This window comes from Kogia breviceps, chromosome 13 (assembly GCF_026419965.1).
Source record: "Kogia breviceps isolate mKogBre1 chromosome 13, mKogBre1 haplotype 1, whole genome shotgun sequence".
NCBI classification, from domain to species: Eukaryota; Metazoa; Chordata; class Mammalia; order Artiodactyla; family Physeteridae; genus Kogia; species Kogia breviceps.
In genome coordinates, this window is record NC_081322.1 from 64,869,356 (window position 1) to 64,886,934 (window position 17,579).

The 17,579-nt window shown below is 39.3% G+C and overlaps 1 protein-coding gene across 5 annotated transcripts in view; it reads left to right on the plus strand.

Moving 5' to 3' along the window:
* PDE7B (phosphodiesterase 7B) overlaps window positions 1–17,579 on the plus strand; it is a 348,122-nt gene that overhangs the window by 302,011 nt on the left and 28,532 nt on the right. For all 5 annotated transcript variants that reach the window (XR_010836061.1, XM_059083815.2, XM_059083814.2 and 2 more), the window contains 3 exons: window positions 140–235; window positions 2,344–2,444; window positions 3,872–4,003. Coding sequence is in view for 4 of the 5 variants with exons in the window: in XM_059083815.2 (XP_058939798.1) it covers window positions 140–235; window positions 2,344–2,444; window positions 3,872–4,003 (329 nt within the window). In the remaining variant the exon portion in view is untranslated. The remainder of the gene's footprint in view (window positions 1–139; window positions 236–2,343; window positions 2,445–3,871; window positions 4,004–17,579) is intronic.

Below are 17,579 nucleotides of genomic sequence, written 5' to 3' on the forward strand. Positions count from 1 at the left end.
TGAATAATTTTAAATCTAAAGGGGAAAAGAAATGATCCTATCAGAGAGCTTCCATTACAGAAACTTTGGATCCTATTACTAGTCTTGATATTTTAATGGTGATGAAAATGGATTAAAACAGGTGGCTGTTCCCCTCTAGGAAACAGCCTGGTAACACTGCTGTGCCACCTCTTCAACGCCCATGGGCTCATTCACCACTTCAAGTTAGATATGGTGACCTTACACAGGTTTTTAGGTAAGTCCTTTTTTCCTTATTTCTACCCCTTTGCCCCTGAAAAATGGCAGTCTACAATATTCTTTAACATAAAGTGGCAAGAGCCATAGTCTGGTAGATGAAGACCTCATATTAGTCTTAAATTATCTCATCTTAATTTTAAAATAAGTTTACTTATTTAAATCACTGGAAAAAATGCTTACCTGATTAGTTATGTTTAAAAGAGATAAAGGCTATGTAAAGACAACCATCAAGAGCAAATAACTGTCACAGAAGTTACTGATCTGCTCACATATTAACAAAATCCCAGAAAATATTCCTCAAATAATGCCACTCTGGATATGAGTTGTTGAAATATTCAACAGGCTTTTTTTTAATGATAAGAACTACCAGGTGTGTAGCACCCACTGTATGCAGGGGGCTTTTGGTATGTTATTTCTAACAGTTTCAACAACCCTGCAAGCTGGCCATTATCACCATTTGGCCCATAAGTAAGGAGAAGTACAAAGAGGTTTTGTAACTTGCTCAAGGTCAACAACATATTATTGGCAGAGCTGCAGTCCAAGCCCAGGTCTGTCTGATTTGAAAGCCTACCGTCTTTCCACTCAACTCCGCCATCTCTCCTCATCAAAAAGCAGCCCCAGATCTCATGTGACTTCATGCATATTGTTATTTATCATCCAGTGAATTATCCAGGGCACATTTTTAGTCACCAAATGACCTTCCTCTGCCTCTTAGTGTGTTCCTGGCTTCTTTGACTTGGCACATGGCAGTGCTTTGAATTTGGAAGCTGACTTGATGCATCAAGGGTAAAATAATGGTGATGGTGTTAACAACAGTAGCAGCAACCACCGGGCTTATATAGTGTTTCCATATGCTGGAAAGTCTTCTAGGAACTTGCATATATTAACACATTTAATCCTTACAGCACCTCTTTGAGATCAGAGCTGTCGTTATCCCTATTTTATAGAGAAGGAAATGGAGGAAACTTTCGGTTAAGTAACTTGCCCAATACAGATAAGTAATAGAGCCAGGGTTCATATAATAGTCAAATAAACCTGCTGATTAAAAGGTACATGTGGCACAACAGAAACACTGGAAACAAGCCAGAGCATGGCTCATTCCAGAAACACAAATAACCTCAAGCTAATTGTGTTCAGATTGATTGAGCAAAGTAATGGCCATGAGTAGAGCCAAATAATTTTGATTTGTCTAAAGAGGGAGAGCACAGATACTTTGGACATGTGTATGCACCCAGAGTACATATGAAAAAAGGCAAAGATTCAATGACAGAAGTAACACTGGAATCCAGAGCCAAAGTCATAGCTGGGCTGAGAGAACATAGCCACACTTGAAAGCCAGGACATTCTATACACACTGAATATATTGCATCTTAGACATTGCCTTAGTTATTAGCTGAAGCAGGCAAGTAGCTTCTGTAAATAGCAAACTCAAATTGCCTTCCTTATGTCTCTGTTTGGTTCCAAGAGCACTCCGGTCCCTAGATTGGAAGGCAAGAAAGATGATCATTTAATCTGAATAAGATAGAAATAAATCCAAGGATTCCTCAGTTGGATCTATGAATTTCTGCCTGAAGAATCCCCAGATTTGCTTTGGTCAGTATTTGTTATTTAAGTGATAAAGCAATCTTTGGAAAAAAAAAAAAAAAAAAAAGCAATCTTTGAAAAAAAAAAAAAAGCAATCTTTGGATGAGAGTAGGTCTCTTTAAAAGGAAACCTCTTTTATGGCACATTATTCTTAAATGGCAGCAAACTTAAATAATTAAACTATAGTGTGAAATAAAGTTGCCCTTCTCCTACATATTTATTTTTCCAATGAATGAGAGCCTTCACGAATGCCAGAAAGGGGTGATTTATGAAGGTGGTGAGGAATCCCAAGGGCCTCACAAATCCTTTTAGCCTTTCTTCCCTCCCCCTCCTCTCCACTGAAATCAACCCAGTAGAACTGCCAAGCTGGCAAATCGTGTTCATTTCTAAAGCATCACATTTTGGAGCTGCACATTTTGGAGACACTGTTATTTTTAAGCAAAAGGCACCCTCAGTAAGTCTGAGCTAGTATGTCCTTTGTGTTTTGTTTTTAGCTGATTGAGTTATCTGTTTACCTCCTAGTCATGGTTCAAGAAGATTACCACAGCCAAAACCCATATCACAATGCTGTTCATGCGGCCGACGTCACCCAGGCCATGCACTGCTACCTAAAGGAGCCAAAGGTAAGTAAGGCAAGACCCGCTGACTCCTCGGCCATCTGGAAATGCCATGTAAACTACCTGCCGTGTCCCAAATCACCTGACATATCAGGGCAACTGGATTATGGGCCAATTTATAGCACGAATACAAATTGCTTATGTTAAGGTTTCAGTATCAGCTCTGAAAACTGTATAATAGTATGAAAGAGGATATAAATTTTCAGAGGTTCTGCTTCATAATTTATATATTTTCAAGGCTGCATTAGGACGAAAACAACCCTCTCTATGACAGTCTACATCCTAGATATCTTCAAGCATCACAAAAGTTGGATGCTTTTGCCTTGAACCTTTGCCACGAACAGTACCAGAACTGAACTTTTCTAGGAAGTCTCCCACCTCATGGTTTTTGATCAACAAATAGAATTAAAACTCCTCAAGACTCAGCTGCATTTCCTACTGAGGCAACTAGGCATCCTGATTCAGGCCCAAGAGAAATTGTGAACATCAAAAACCTCTTTAAAAATATGCCCAGATGCAATATATTAATCCAAAATTTAAAACATGATAATAATGCTCATTACTCAAAACCTAGGCATTTCTTAGCCATATAAAACCTAGCTGTTAAAACATACAGGATGAGTTTTTTTAGGGTTTTTGGAAAATGATATCTCAGTCCAAGACTCTGTTTAGTTCAATCAGTTTTAACATCAACCACTAAATATACAGATGCCAGATAGGCATTCCCAAGACAAAACTGGGTATGCCTCATCCTTATAAAGTATCCCAAAGACATTAAAGGTTTTGTTATTTAATCCCTAAGTAATTTGAAAATTGTATAGTTTGCACAGTTGTGTATTTAAAGCTAGCACTAGATTCCCATTTTCCTACTTGTTTTCCTAGCTAACCAAAAAAAAAAAATGAGAGATTCTCACACATTCCACCACTTTATTTATTACACATTGAAGACATATGCAAATGTTGCAATTCAGCCCACTGTGGATTTCATATTCGAAGAAGTGGCAATGATATATTGGATGGTTGAAATACACAAGTGATTTTTTCCATCACTTTGGCTTCAGCTTTTTCCTTCACTTACAGCTTTCCTAGGAGCAAGGCTGATTTTAGACTCTGCCTTCTCCCCGCCCACTATAGAGCAGTGTTGCCAACAGGTAATACTACTACAACAACAAAACAAGACAGTAGCAACAGGAAGAGGAGGCCACCTGGATGAGTTACACAATTGGAGTTGCTTAATTACTTTCCTCACAGCCCTTTATTTATTCCTGTGATTCCATGGTTCTATTACCTTATTGACAGCTTCAGAAGGTTAAGGTCTGGATGAAAGGCCTGAAGGATACTATGATGATTCATTCAGTGTGATTTAGCCAAAACAAATGCTAACCTATTTTTGGAAACACACCAGTCAATCTCCCCATTCAATTCTTTAACAGCTCGCGAGCTCCCTCACACCTCTGGACATCATGCTTGGACTGCTGGCTGCCGCAGCCCACGATGTTGACCATCCAGGGGTAAACCAGCCATTTTTGATCAAAACAAACCACCACCTTGCCAACCTATATCAGGTAAGGGAGCCAACATGATACAATACGGTTAACTGCTTTAGGCCCAGTGCTGTAGCCTGAATCTCACCCTTGGAGCTAGCCTTCATTCAGGGTCACCCTCAATGATGCCCACAGCCAAAGAGCATGCGTTTAAAATAGGTTCAGAGTGTCCCCCAGGGAAGATTAAATTGGTTTACAAGGATATCCAAGGAATTCAATTTGCTCGGAAGCAGGTTTGAAATTGTCCTAAGTCAAACAGGATTCCTGAGTCTACCGTCTCATGGTCTGAGACTATCTGTCTCCATAGGAACCATCTAATATATAATGGCCAGTTGAAGCCAGTCCTTGTAGAACTTCTATAAATGATACTCCCAGGTGCAATCCTAATTCAGATTTACATCTCTAGGGCCATTTATTTTTTTAATCATGTTTTTATTTTTTTATTGAAGTATAGTTGGCTTATAATAGTACACTAGTTTCAGGTATACAATATAGTGATTCAAAGATTTTATAGATTATACTTCATTTATAGTTATTATAAAATATTGGCTATATTCTCCAGGGCCATTTCTGAACTTTTTTGGCCTCTGAGTCAGAGGTATGTTATTGAAGACAATAGGCATACTTTGTTATAAAATTGTTCAACAGCACGAGGAGATTGGCCCAAAGAACTCTTATCTATGATATTACTTCAGCTATTATAACCCTATATCGTAAATGAATTATTCCCAGAATTTTCAACATGGTTTGGAGGAGACCTTTGGTTGTCATTAACAAAATCATTGCATTCAAGGGAGTCACTGATCTCAATTTTAGTAGATCTTTTGAAAAAATTCAGTGCGGGAAGAATTTCTAAAGGATTCCCGGAAAACAGTTGCGTTATACAAAACAGTGCAGCTTGAGGATAAAGTACAACTGAAACATGAAACAGAGCTTTTTTCCATCCAGTTGATTAGCTTTTGGTCCAGGTAGAAACTGGCATTCCAAGGTTTATGGATCCCCTGGTACATAATTCAGCACTCAGCTCTCTTGGTCTGTCAGCCAGCACCTGGAGCTGGGATAGAAATGACCATAAAGAGGGGACAGGGTGACATAGTTTAGAAAAACTTTCGATGATGAGCTGAAAACTAAACAAAGAAAATGAAAACTAAAACTAAACTTTCTAAACGGTCTCAGAAGCTAAATTTATTGCTTGGGGAAAACATTAAAAATTTGACCAGGGGGAAAAGAATGAATGACTGAACTGAGAGGTCCCAAATAGATTTTCTATTCCTGTCATATTTTAATTCTGACTTTTCAGATGTCTTTAATTAAATAAAGAAAATCAAGCAACAAGACTGGCTACTTGATCTACTTCCATATAATGTAAATGCTTACATAATTCTAATTTCTTATCATCAAATAGATCACATCAGTGGAGTTTAAGAGAGTATGTACTGCTACTGACTGATTTGTACATGAAAATAAGGATCATAAAGCTGTGCTTTGACATGTAGTGTATATAAAACACGTAATGAATGCACATTTAGACAGAAAGTCAGAAAGAAATATGCCAGATGTTAAAGATGTAAAAAACAAGAATGTAGAATTTCATTAACTACTCACTGCTAATTAACAACAATTGATTCTCAAAAGAAAGATACTGCATCTACTTGTTCATATACTAAAAATGTTCTCAAATAAATGGATTCCTTACTCAAACTTTTGAAAGGCAGATAATTTTTAATAATATTTAATCTTTGTTAAAAATAAACATTCCTATACAACCAAATTCTGCAGCCTTTTCAACACAACATACAGTCTTGTACATTTTGAACTAGCAACTATTTATTGCATGCATCAGATGATATACTAGGATCTAGGAGTACAAAGATAAATAAAATATAATCCCTGCCCTTGGACATTGGTTCAAACTCAGATGCTCAAGATGTGCAAAATCCAAGAAAACTTAATCCCAGTTTGAAAAAGTTTAGAGGAGTTAGCCAAAGATATGCATGTATATCTCTGTATACATACCTAGAAACAACTTTTTTTTTAAACCCTCTGAAGACAAAATTTACCCATGCTGTTCTTTGTATCCATAGATATTACAACAATAAAGTGAGCTATTATTTTTTTTCTAGCAGTGAATTTATCCATCTCAATTGTCTGGCCTGATGCTCGATAGGAAAGAGAAGGATCCTCTTGATAATGACTACACAGAAGTTGGCATATAGGACTCAAAAACCACATTCAAGAGACTATCTTCATCAGTCCCCTGCTCAAATGGTCTTAGGCTCTCTTGGAGGCTAGAGATCCATGTCTCTAAGTTTTAGGAACAGTATTGAGTGCAAACCAGTATCACTTAATGTCATAAAGATACTTCCAATATCCTAGAGCTGGCTAGTATAAAAGATGAAACTTTTATCAGCCAATTTGGGACTTTACATATTAAAGTAAAAATTGTTAAGAGGACCTAAAAATAATATGAGATTTTAATTTTGTCCAAAAAAATATATATGATGGCTTTTACATTTGGCTATATATTATATATATATTATTAACTATATGAAGGAGCTCCAAAAAGATAAAGAAAATTCCCTTTAAAATTCAGTTCAATTAATTGTATAACTAACCTTTATTCAACACGTACTGTGATTCAAACACTGGGCTAAGTGATTTTATCTATTATATTATTTAATCTTCACAGTAGCCCAGTTAGGTGTGTACTATCATCATACCTATTTTCCAGAAAGAAGAAAATTGTTTTCAGGAAATCCAAGTGGGTTTTCCTGAGAATAAACAGCTAATTAATGGCAGAGGTGGAATTAGAACTCAAGACTTTTATCTCCAGAGCCAAATGTGCCTAAGCACTGCACATACGGCCTCTAAAGTTCATATTGATCACCTGTGATGTGCAGGAAAGTAAGAGCTCTCCTCCAGGTTCTCCTGTCGCAGTGAGGGAGACAGGAGGGTTATAGACATGAATCAGTAGCTTAAGGTGGGAGAGCCTTTGCTAAGTGCTCTGCGGTAGTTAGCTATACAAACAAAATGTGATGGGAAGACAGAGGCGAAATTGATTCTGCAGATGGTTTCTGGAAATAAAAAAAATTAAAACAAAAAACAAAAATAAACCTCATGGAGGGAGAATAATATAAACTGGGCCTTGAAGTGTGAGTAACATTTTGAGTAGCAGGGCAGAGAGTGTGACACCAAAGGCAGCATAAACTGGTGTACTTTGGGGAGGAAAACCCACAACTCCAGAGTAACTGCAAGTGGACTGTTTCTGTGGCCTTGAGCTGAGTATAGTTGTGACATGAATGGCCCCTGCTCTCTGTTCAAAGACTTGGGCATGTTATGATGAAGTGTATATTCTCTCTTTTGTAGACACTGTAGATTAGCTGTACAGAATGTGATCTGGGTCAGAAAATCTTCATTTCGCATTAAGTTGTCAGTGAAGAACTGGCATAACTCTTTAGGTTTTCAATTTTGAGAAAAAAAAATCGTATTACATAAAATATCAACTCAGCAAGATCTTTAACAACACATGATACTTTAAAATCTTTGGAAATACAGCCTTTTAGCCTACCAAGGGCCTGTTGGTTGAGACATAAATAAGCTTTCAGGAAACTATATGCAGATTTTCAGATGACATACCTATACACATTTTTCTAGGGAGAGGATCCATGACTTACATTTTTAAATGAGTTAGTTATAAATCCAGAAAATATTAAGAACTGTGATAATGAGTGAAAAAATATATATACACATCATATATATACATATATACTATACAATACATATATTGTGTAATATATGTGTGTGTGTGTGTATATATATATATACAAAAACTGTACATGCACATGCACACACATTTGGTCAACGAGAATAGCCAAGAAGCTGTGCCAGGAATTATGGGGCTTTGAGAACACCCTGTGTGTGACTTTGTACAATCCAGACTTACTATAAATGAGATAAAATGGAAGAGGGCTTCCTCTCCCTCCTTTTGTTGGCTGTGCTCTTTTAGTTCTAATAAATAAGAAGATCACTGCATAAGACCCAGCCTGTGCTTCTGCCCTGAGATAAAGAGAGAGCCAGGGCAGCTGGAGTGAAGGCCAAGTTAAAGGGCTCTCTCCCATTGTCCTCTGTCTGGGCCAAACTCACTAGCTGAACTGCCAACCCAAGTTCAACATGAAGACCATAAAGGCATTTCCACCTGGCATCACTCTCATCCCACTGGAAGCAGTCCAGGTGTCCGTGGTGGACTAAGAGGGTACCTAACAGCATGTGAGAGATACAGCTGAGAATTTATTTTCTGTCCCTCCACCGTCCAATCCTCCAACATGTGGGTTTAGCAGTTTTGCAAAGTAAGTGTTAAATCAGACATGATATTGCTTATTACAATTGCAAAAGGAATTGCTTTCGGTTCCATTTAAAATCTAGAATATGATACAAATGAACTTATTTACAAACAGAAACAGACTCACAGACATAGAAAACAAACTTATAGTTACCAAAGAGGAACCACGGGGAACAGATAAATTAGGAGTTTGGGATTAGCAGATACACACTACTGTATATAAAACAGATAAACAACAAGGACCTACTGTATAGCACAGGGAGCTATATTCAATATAAAATAATAAATAAAAAACCATATAATAAATAAACCATATAAAAAAGTTAATTCCTTTTGATAGAGCCCAACTGCATATTAACCAGTGACAGAACAACCTAATGAATAAAATAATTAATAACTAGTTGTTCCATGAAACATTGTATTTATTGCATTCTCTATTTGTCTTGCAGAAGTTTATAATCGTTTTTCTTGGTCACTTACCACAAGCACTTAGAAGAGGCCAGCATTTTTAACCACTTTTTATTCTTAATGACTCTGCACCATAAATATGAAGTTAGAGCCAGGAGACCTGTTCCTTCCATATGGTCCTATGACCTCTACTCACACAATCAATTGCAAAGATTATACGTCGCCTCATGATTTCTGCCTCATGAAAGGTGTTTTTGGCAAGTGGAGTGAAAATTGTAAAAAGGAGGTTCAAATTTGGTTTTCTGTTTCATAAAGTTTCCACTGTTCAGTGAGGTAGCTGGCGTGTGGCACATCCATGGCCCTGATCTGAACACAGGCCTGCCCCGTGGACAGCAATCAATGTTGGGGCTCCTTGTGAGAGCGGTGTCTTCGGCAGGCGCAGATCAAACAAGAGAAAGACATCTTCCAACAGGCAGTAAACATGGCAGTGCTATAGTTTCTTCAAGGGCGGAGGTCTTGTTTAGGACTCAAGGAGCTTCTGTTCCTCTGAGACCTCCTGGGCTGGTGCCCTTGCAGCGTTACCAAGGACACCACTGGGCTTGTTAGGGAAGAACTCAGTGGCTTCATTATCTTCTGGAGTCTTGCTTCCCGGTTTCGTGAGCAATTTAAAATGAAAACACAGACTATGTTCCTGTTGTTTTCTTCCTGCCTCCGCTGGTTTAAAAGGTATAATTAACTCTGAGTCTTGTTGTACACCAGACTCAGTTTATCAACATCATTCTAAGTATTTTAATCAAAGAAAGTGTCCAATAAATAGGAGAAAAAAACAACAGCACTTTAAAGCTGCTTTGTATGGTAGCAAAGCTGCTCTGCCAGATTCTCTTTGACAAAGAGACTCTCGGTTTAATTTGAAAACCTGTGCTGGTGGTTTATTAAATGGCAGATGTGTTGTTATTCTAGAACGAAGAGATTGTTTTGTTCTTAGGGTGGATAATACTTGATGATTCAGATAAAAGGGGAAATAAAGGTTTTGCAGTAGGGGTTTGAAGAGTTTTATTTTGTTCAAAATAAATCCTGGTAGGTTTTGTTGCCACAAAGGTGGGTGCTTACTCTCTCAACTTTACAGGGAAGATTATTCTTACTAATAAAACTACAGGTATGAAGAGTTTGTGACACTAGAACACATTCTCACTGGAATGATGTGAAATTGCTGAGCTGCTGCTTCTGAAAGTAGAGGGATGTTGTATCTACTGTGGGATTCCAAAACAGTGCTGGGATTTAAATGGATATTAAAGCAATATCATCTCGTCCTATGTTCAGATCTCCATGAGCATTTCTGATAAGCATCTTCTTTTTTCCAGTCTGCCTTTTGCTGATATTGCTCTTTGAGCTGCTGTGAAAGCCAGTGAGTCTGTAGGAGCAGAGCCACCTCCCTCTTAAGAAAGACACAGATAATTTGGCCATTGCCTGTGAAATACCAGTACCTCCCAGCCTGCTCCTGCCAGATCCTCCCCTAGAGGAGGGCATCCCGTCATCTACACTCAGCCTTGCCTGTCTCCAAACGTTCCGCCACTGTGCAGCCAGAATGAGTTTCCTGAAACTCAGCTGTCACACTTAGATGCCTGCTTAAAAGCCCATTGCCCTCGGGGTTAAGTCCAAATATCTTAACCCAGTTTACAAGCCTCACTATGATCTGACCCTCACTGCACTTTCCAGTTTCCCTTCCCACCATTACCCTCCCAGGCTCTATGCATCATCCAGTCTGAACCACTTTCAGAATCCCAGAGCCGACATATGTGCCAAGTGCTGGCAGTACAGAAGATAAACGAAACAAATAGAAATCCCTGCTTTCTACTAGGGGAATCAGAAAATAAGTAAAATATATAGTATGTTTGAAAGTGATCATTTCTAATGATTAAAAACTAAATAAAACAGGGAGGGAAGATATAAAGTGTCCCTCTTGCTCCAGGTCTTCACACACATGCCCTTCTTCTTTCTGCCTTTTTGAATGAAATGTAAACATGGCAGTGCTATAGTTTCTGTATTGCCTGCATTCTCGGACTCCTCTCTCACTTACTCATCCTTTTGATCCCAACTTGGACAGATCTTCCTCCTGAAAAGCCTTCTTTTTCTTTAAAAATCCATCTTCCATGCCCCTGCTTGTATGGTTTCACAGCCCTCTCTTACTTCCCCTATCACGGCGTTTATCCCTCTAAACTGACATTTCCTGATTAGACGTCCATATCCCCCATAGCCCGTAAGCTTCTAGGCACCTACCTCGTCCGCTGCTGTATCCTCAGCATCTGCCACAGTCCTCATGTGTAGTGAATATTCGTCGGGTGGTGGGACGTTTGCTGGATGAGTAAGTGGATGGATAGATGGATGGAGAGACGGGTGGATGCACAGTTTGGACCCATGCAGCAAGAAAGACAGAACCTGAGCAACACTGAAAAATGAGAAATATTGGCCACAGTGAGCACACACAGGGACCCAGAGGGGAAATCTGAGAGACAGCAGCACACAGATGAGAAAGCATATCCCCGTACTGTCCGCTTAGTAGGTACTTGTGCTGATTATTGCATTATTAACTTCCCTACATCAAGAGTACACCATGGGGCTTCCTTAGTGGCGCAGAGGTTGAGAATCCGCCTGCAGATGCAGGGGACGCGGGTTCGTGCCCCGGTCCGGGAAGATCCCACATGCCATGGAGCGGCTGGGCCCGTGAACCATGGTCGCTGAGCCTGCGCGTCCAGAGCCTGTGCTCCGCAAAGGGAGAGGCCACAGCAGTGAGAGGCCCACGTACCACCAAAAAAAAAAAAAAAAAAAAAGAGTACACCATGAAGACTGAGAAGCATCGTGGAAAATTCTGTATAATGATCTTCTTATTTGTTTATCTTGCAATTGACAAATGCTATCTGATATATGTTATTTCTGGAGTTGTTTACCTGATCCTGGTCATCTGTGAGCGAATAGTGAGAGAGCCCATTGCTATAATAATTTTAAAATCTCTTTGACTTTTACCTGAGTCTAAGGATTTCACAGCAGAAGATTCCAAGTCTGGCTTTTATCAGCTATTGACCAAAAAATTAACAGGACTCTGTTACTTATACAGTTACTTAAACTTTTGCAGTTATGGAACTTTGGGGTTTTGGAGGTTAATTACTTAGTATACATTCAACAAATATTTAGTTGTTTAAATGGCACTGCGCCACATACTGGTGCACAAAGATGAATAGGATATGCTGCTTGTTCTCAGTGGCAATCGTGTATGGCAGCAGCTTCAAACCAGGCGTGTGTGCCCCTGGGGATACGCGAAGACTTTCCCAGGAGTACACACGCATGAATAGTGCTGACAGAATTCATTTTCAGCTCCTTAAACTGACCTACCTGGAATGTGCCTGCAGGACAGTCAAGCCAGTTCTACTTTCCACTCCTCTTTCAAAGTTCCCCTGTTCCCACTGTACAAAAGAAAGACATATCTCTTATCCATTCTGCATATTGCATCCTGCTCCAATTGCACTAATATTGTATATTGCCCCAGAGTGAAAAAATACCAAAGCAACAACTAAAAATATTCAAGGAAATCTCTTATAACTGAGGTACTGTAATGCTCCCAGCCATCTCATGAATAAATGCACTGTCAAAACATTTTTCTTTTTTTATCTATTTGTTTCTGGCTACTGTTCGTTGCGGTGTGCATTACGGTGGCTTCTCTTGTTGTGGAGCACGGGTTCTAGGCACGCGGGCTTCAGTAGTTGTGGCTCGCGGGCTCTAGAGCTCAGGCTCAGTAGTTGTGGCACACGGGCTTAGTTGCTCTGCGGCATGTGGGATCTTCCCAGACCAGGGCTTGAACCCATGTCTCCTGCATTGGCAGGCAGATTCTTAACCACTGCACCACCAGGCAAGTCCCAAAACATCTTTATTCTTAAGCATAATGTTTTCCAAATTTGCCGTATACGTGTATTTTCACCAATTAGTTACCAATAGCAATTGCATTGTAAACCCAAGCTGAAAAAATATTTACTACTTAGAGCCTGATGTTATGGAAATTTGTTGAATTAAAGATTCAATTTATATATCAATACTTATTTTTGTTTCAGAGAGATAGGATAGGGTGATGATGAAAGAATTTCACACATCAAAATATATTACATTAAAATAAAATTCTATGGGGAAATAGAATGGAAATATAAGTTCAAGAGGGAAAAAAATCAATTAGAAATTTTTGACTTAAAGAATAAATTATTCACGTGTTTTCTTAAACATGTGATTCATAGGTATTAAATGCCATTGGTATTTTGATTCCCTTAGATACATTTAATTCATAAAAGAATTATATAATGATTTTATATTAAAACACCAATATTCATAAAAATGCAAGACATTATTACATCTTTTGTTACCATAGAAATTTGTGATTTTAGATATCAATTTTTTAAAGTATAGGGAGACCATAATTTTTCAAGACTATTTTAAGAGTAAATGAACGAAAACATGTGAAAATTACTTATATGTAGGAGCAAGGCCAGTGAACAAAGTTGTTATAAGGTGTTTTGGACAGTAGGATAGAAGCTTGGGTTGGGAATGGGGAGCTGGAAGAGAGAGCTGTCAGTTCTGTTTGGAGAACCAGGAAAGTCTTTCCTAGCAGATGGCAATGTTTGATCTCAGAAATAAGAAGCGTATGCCTGTGTGTGCGTGCCCTCCCGCAGGTGCGCGTGAGCCCACGCGTGCGTTTCAGACTGTACTAAGGTGATTTCACCTCACTCTTTTTCAGAGTTATAAACTTCTTTATGATGATTCTTATGCAAAAACCAAGCATTATTGTAGATTAAGACATTGAAAAGGTCTTATATCAACTCTTTTGGGATGATATGGAAGATAATAAAGCAACTTTAAATAATGTGGTGTGTTAGTGACTTAAACAAGGGTAGAAGTTTGTTTCTATCCTTTATAAAAGAAGATTGGATATTGGCAGTCCAGGGTAGGCGTGGTGGCTTCACAAAATTAAGAATGAGTGACCCAAGATCCTTTCAGTTCTTCAATCTGCTGTCTCTGGAGTATGATACTTGTCCTCATTGCCCAGCTAGCTGCTGGAGCTCTAGCCATTCCTGCTGCATTCCAGACAGTGAGAAGGAAGGAAGGGATAAAGCAAAAGAAGCTTCTCCCAGATGAAACAGTTCCTTTAAACAACTTTCCTTAAAATCCCACACAACATTTCTGCTTACATTTAATAGGTCAGAATTTAGCCTGATGATTCCACTTAGCTGTAAAGGAGGTTGGGGAATGTTATCTTTATTCTGGACAACGATGAGACTCCTCTAAACACTGAGCCATCCTAGCAGATCCAGAAATCAACCATCTCACCACCTCCACTTTCCTCGTCCACGCCTTTATCAGCTTTTGCCTGGATAACTGCCCTCTCCCCCCACCTTCTACACCTATTTCTACCCTTATCCCCTACCAAAGTCTATTTTCACATAGCAACCAAAGTGATCTTATTTACAGTTAAGTCATATAACTTCATTCCTCCCAAACTTCTGCAGTGGATCCTTATTTCTCTCAGAGTAAATATCAGAATCCTTACAGTGGCCGGAAGACCACACATGACCTGGCCTCGAATTACCTCTCCAACTCCTTGTACCGATACTTCTCTCCCCTCGCTGCACAGGGACCTCACAGCTGTTTGCTCCCCCTTGGAGGCCTTTACTTCAGCTGTTTTCTCTGGAACAGTCTTCCCTTATCAGCATGGTGAGCTCCCTCCTACCTTCAAGTCTTCGCTGTAATCTCACCTCTTACCCTGACTACTTTACCTTCCCCATCCCACCCCTCCAAAGACTCTCAAATTCTCATTATTCTGCTCTACTTTTCCTTCTTTCCATGCATGTGCTATCTTCTGGATGCGATACGTTTTTTTTCAAAGTATTTCTTATGCTTATTGTTTTTTATCTATGTCTCTCTATTCCTGTTACCTCTAGTTCTCTGTCTCTTTTGTTCACGGATATATCCCAAGGACATATTACAGTGCCTGGAACATAGTAAGTGTTCAATGTTTGCCAAATGAAATCAAGTAATTTGTTCAGTTATATACTTCTCAAATTAATAGAAAGCACTTTCTCTGTGCAAGGCACACAGTTGAGTGGATACAAAAGGAACGAGGCAGGGTTCCTGCTCACATACAGTTTATAATCTAGTAAGAAGAACAGGAAGTACATACACAACTGTCACACACATCAACGGGACTGAGACCAACTGGCCTCAGGACTTGAGGAATGCCAAGGAAAAGAGCTATAGGACTCAGAGGAGAGCAAGTTCGCCTCTAACTGGACTCATTCCATGTGGCTTTGTGGATGGAGTGTTTGAATTGGACTTTGGAAGACAGGTTTTAGTTTGATAAGGAAACATAGAGGAGTTTGAGGAACATAAACTACCTTGAAAGGCATGAAAGTGGCAAAAGGAAAGGACATTTTCATGTATTAATAACTTAATAATGTCAATAATAAGTTATAGTTTTATTAATATGGTGTCATTTATTTGGACTATAAGACCTTTGTAGGAAAGGTAAAGGTATTCAATTATCTCAAACATAGGAACGGAATGAGAGTTGGGATAAGTTTTAGGGAGCGCTGAATGCCGAGCTATGGAGTTAAGCTTAATTTATCTGATAGGACACCAAGGTAGAGTTTGGAGCAGGGCATGGGAGAAGGCAGATGGCACAATCATATTGAAGTTAGGTGAGCTCCTTGAGCTCCTTGAGGGCCGCAATTTTGTCTTATTCACCTTTAGACCCCCAGTGCCTGCCATGGCACCTGGCATATTAGGAGGTGTTCAAAAAATATTAGTTTGTATTTCAACCAATGATTAGGGAGATGGTAAAAAATTTTGTCAAATAAACAAGTCACATTCTGGAAGTTGTAGGGAGGATGAATAGAAGGAAGGATAATTAAGGATAATAAAGCACTAAAATACGGTCACTTCAGTGAAAGGAAGGGATGGGTATAAGAGATGCCATGATGGAAGAACCACCAGAACTCAGAGACCATTCAGATGTGAGGGCCGAGAGTGGCTGAAGGACGAATTCTCCCCCAGGACAAACTAAATCTCCTCAACTCAGAACACACTCAAACTACAAGATTTTTTTGAGGTGACACCAAATTTGGAGGTATGTGCAAAGATTCCAGTGTGGATTTAGAAACTAACATCTAATTAAAACAATCAACCATTGACTTTTAAAGCAGCAACTATAGATGATTTGGGGGAAAATTAAGTATAACTGTAGGCATTCATCAGTTTATAAATGTCAGGCTTCTGAATGCTTGGGTGTGGGTGAGCAGAGGTAATTCTTAGGAGACAGCAAGTGGAGGTGTGCAAAGCTCAGGTCTTGATTCCTGGCAGACCTGGGTTGAAGGCCTTTCTCAGTTATGGACTAGCTATGTGGCGTCTCAGAGAAACCTGGGGCTTCATCTGCTGTGAGTTAATGATTAAAACAGTAGACAGTTGTGTGAGAATTCAGTGAGATCATGTAAAGAGCCTGGCACACAGTGGGTGCTTCAGAAATGTTAATCCCCCCTCCCTAAACTGCTCTTCTTTTCTTCTTCTGCATCCAGTGGAGTACCCCGACCTCCCACACAATTCTGGCCAAAACATACTTTTATTTATAATGACGGCTCCATGAAAGGTTGTGTTTGTAGTATGTATGCTATTTTCTTTTATTCGGTGCCAGCTTCCAGGCCCCCTCCATTTCCTCCCATTTTCCTGATGCTCATCTCCAAATATGGTTTCACCAGCAAATTTCCCAAGTATCCGTTTATTCTGTCTTCAGGAAGATTATTAATGAAGATGTTAAGTCAGGCTGGCATAAATAACAATGCTTAAGGCAATTCTCCAGACGCTTTTGTTCCATTCAGCAGGGATATGGCGTCATTTATCATTAGGTCTTGTTATAGTTTTCCGGCCCCTTGAAAAACTCACGTGAGGGCACTCATGTCACATCTACTTGAATTAGTCTTGCAAGTGAGTGCTCACGAGTGACTGAATTAAATGTCACAGCAGGGATAGAACATCTGTTACAACACACTAACCTATCACTCTCTGCTCTCATAAATCTTTACAATCAAAACAAATTAGTCTAGTATGTTATTTCTCATAAACATTGTCTTTTGCTGCGTATAGCTCATGCCCAAAAGGAGATAATAGACTGGTTGACAAAAGTAACAAACAATATCTCATCACAGGTTCAAACCTGGTCAAGTGGTGCATAAGGAAAAATGACTCCGTGGCAAAGAGAAGTGCATGGCAATAGAGCAGCCTGTACAGAGAGCAGGAATAAGACTCCACCTCGTGAAACTCATTCTACAAAGTCCTGGGGAGAAATCATGACCTGATTTTAGAACCAAGAATAGTTGCAGTTTTCTTGAACTTGTTTTTTCCTAATAGACCCTAGATTGTGTCACTCCTGGCGGAGTCTCTTTTCCCACTTGCTGAAAAAGTTGAGCATTACACGGATGGCACAGATATAGTGGCAAGAAGAGTGGGGTTGCATAATGATGGAGTAGTTTTCAGTCTCTGTCCTGGCTCCATCCGTCTCCACATTATTTTCCTTGCTTCTTTCCCCTCACTTTTTTTTAAATTGTGGCAAAATACACATAATATAAAATTTACCATCTTAACCCTTTTTCAGCGTACAGTTCGGTGGTACTAAGTACATTCGCACGGTTGTACAATCGTCACCACAGTCAAGCTCTAGAATTCATCTTGCAAAGCTGAAACTCTGCACCCACAAAACAATTGTTGTGTTGGCCAAAATGTTCATTCGGGTTTGTCCATAAGGTGGTGCAGAAAAACCTGGACGAA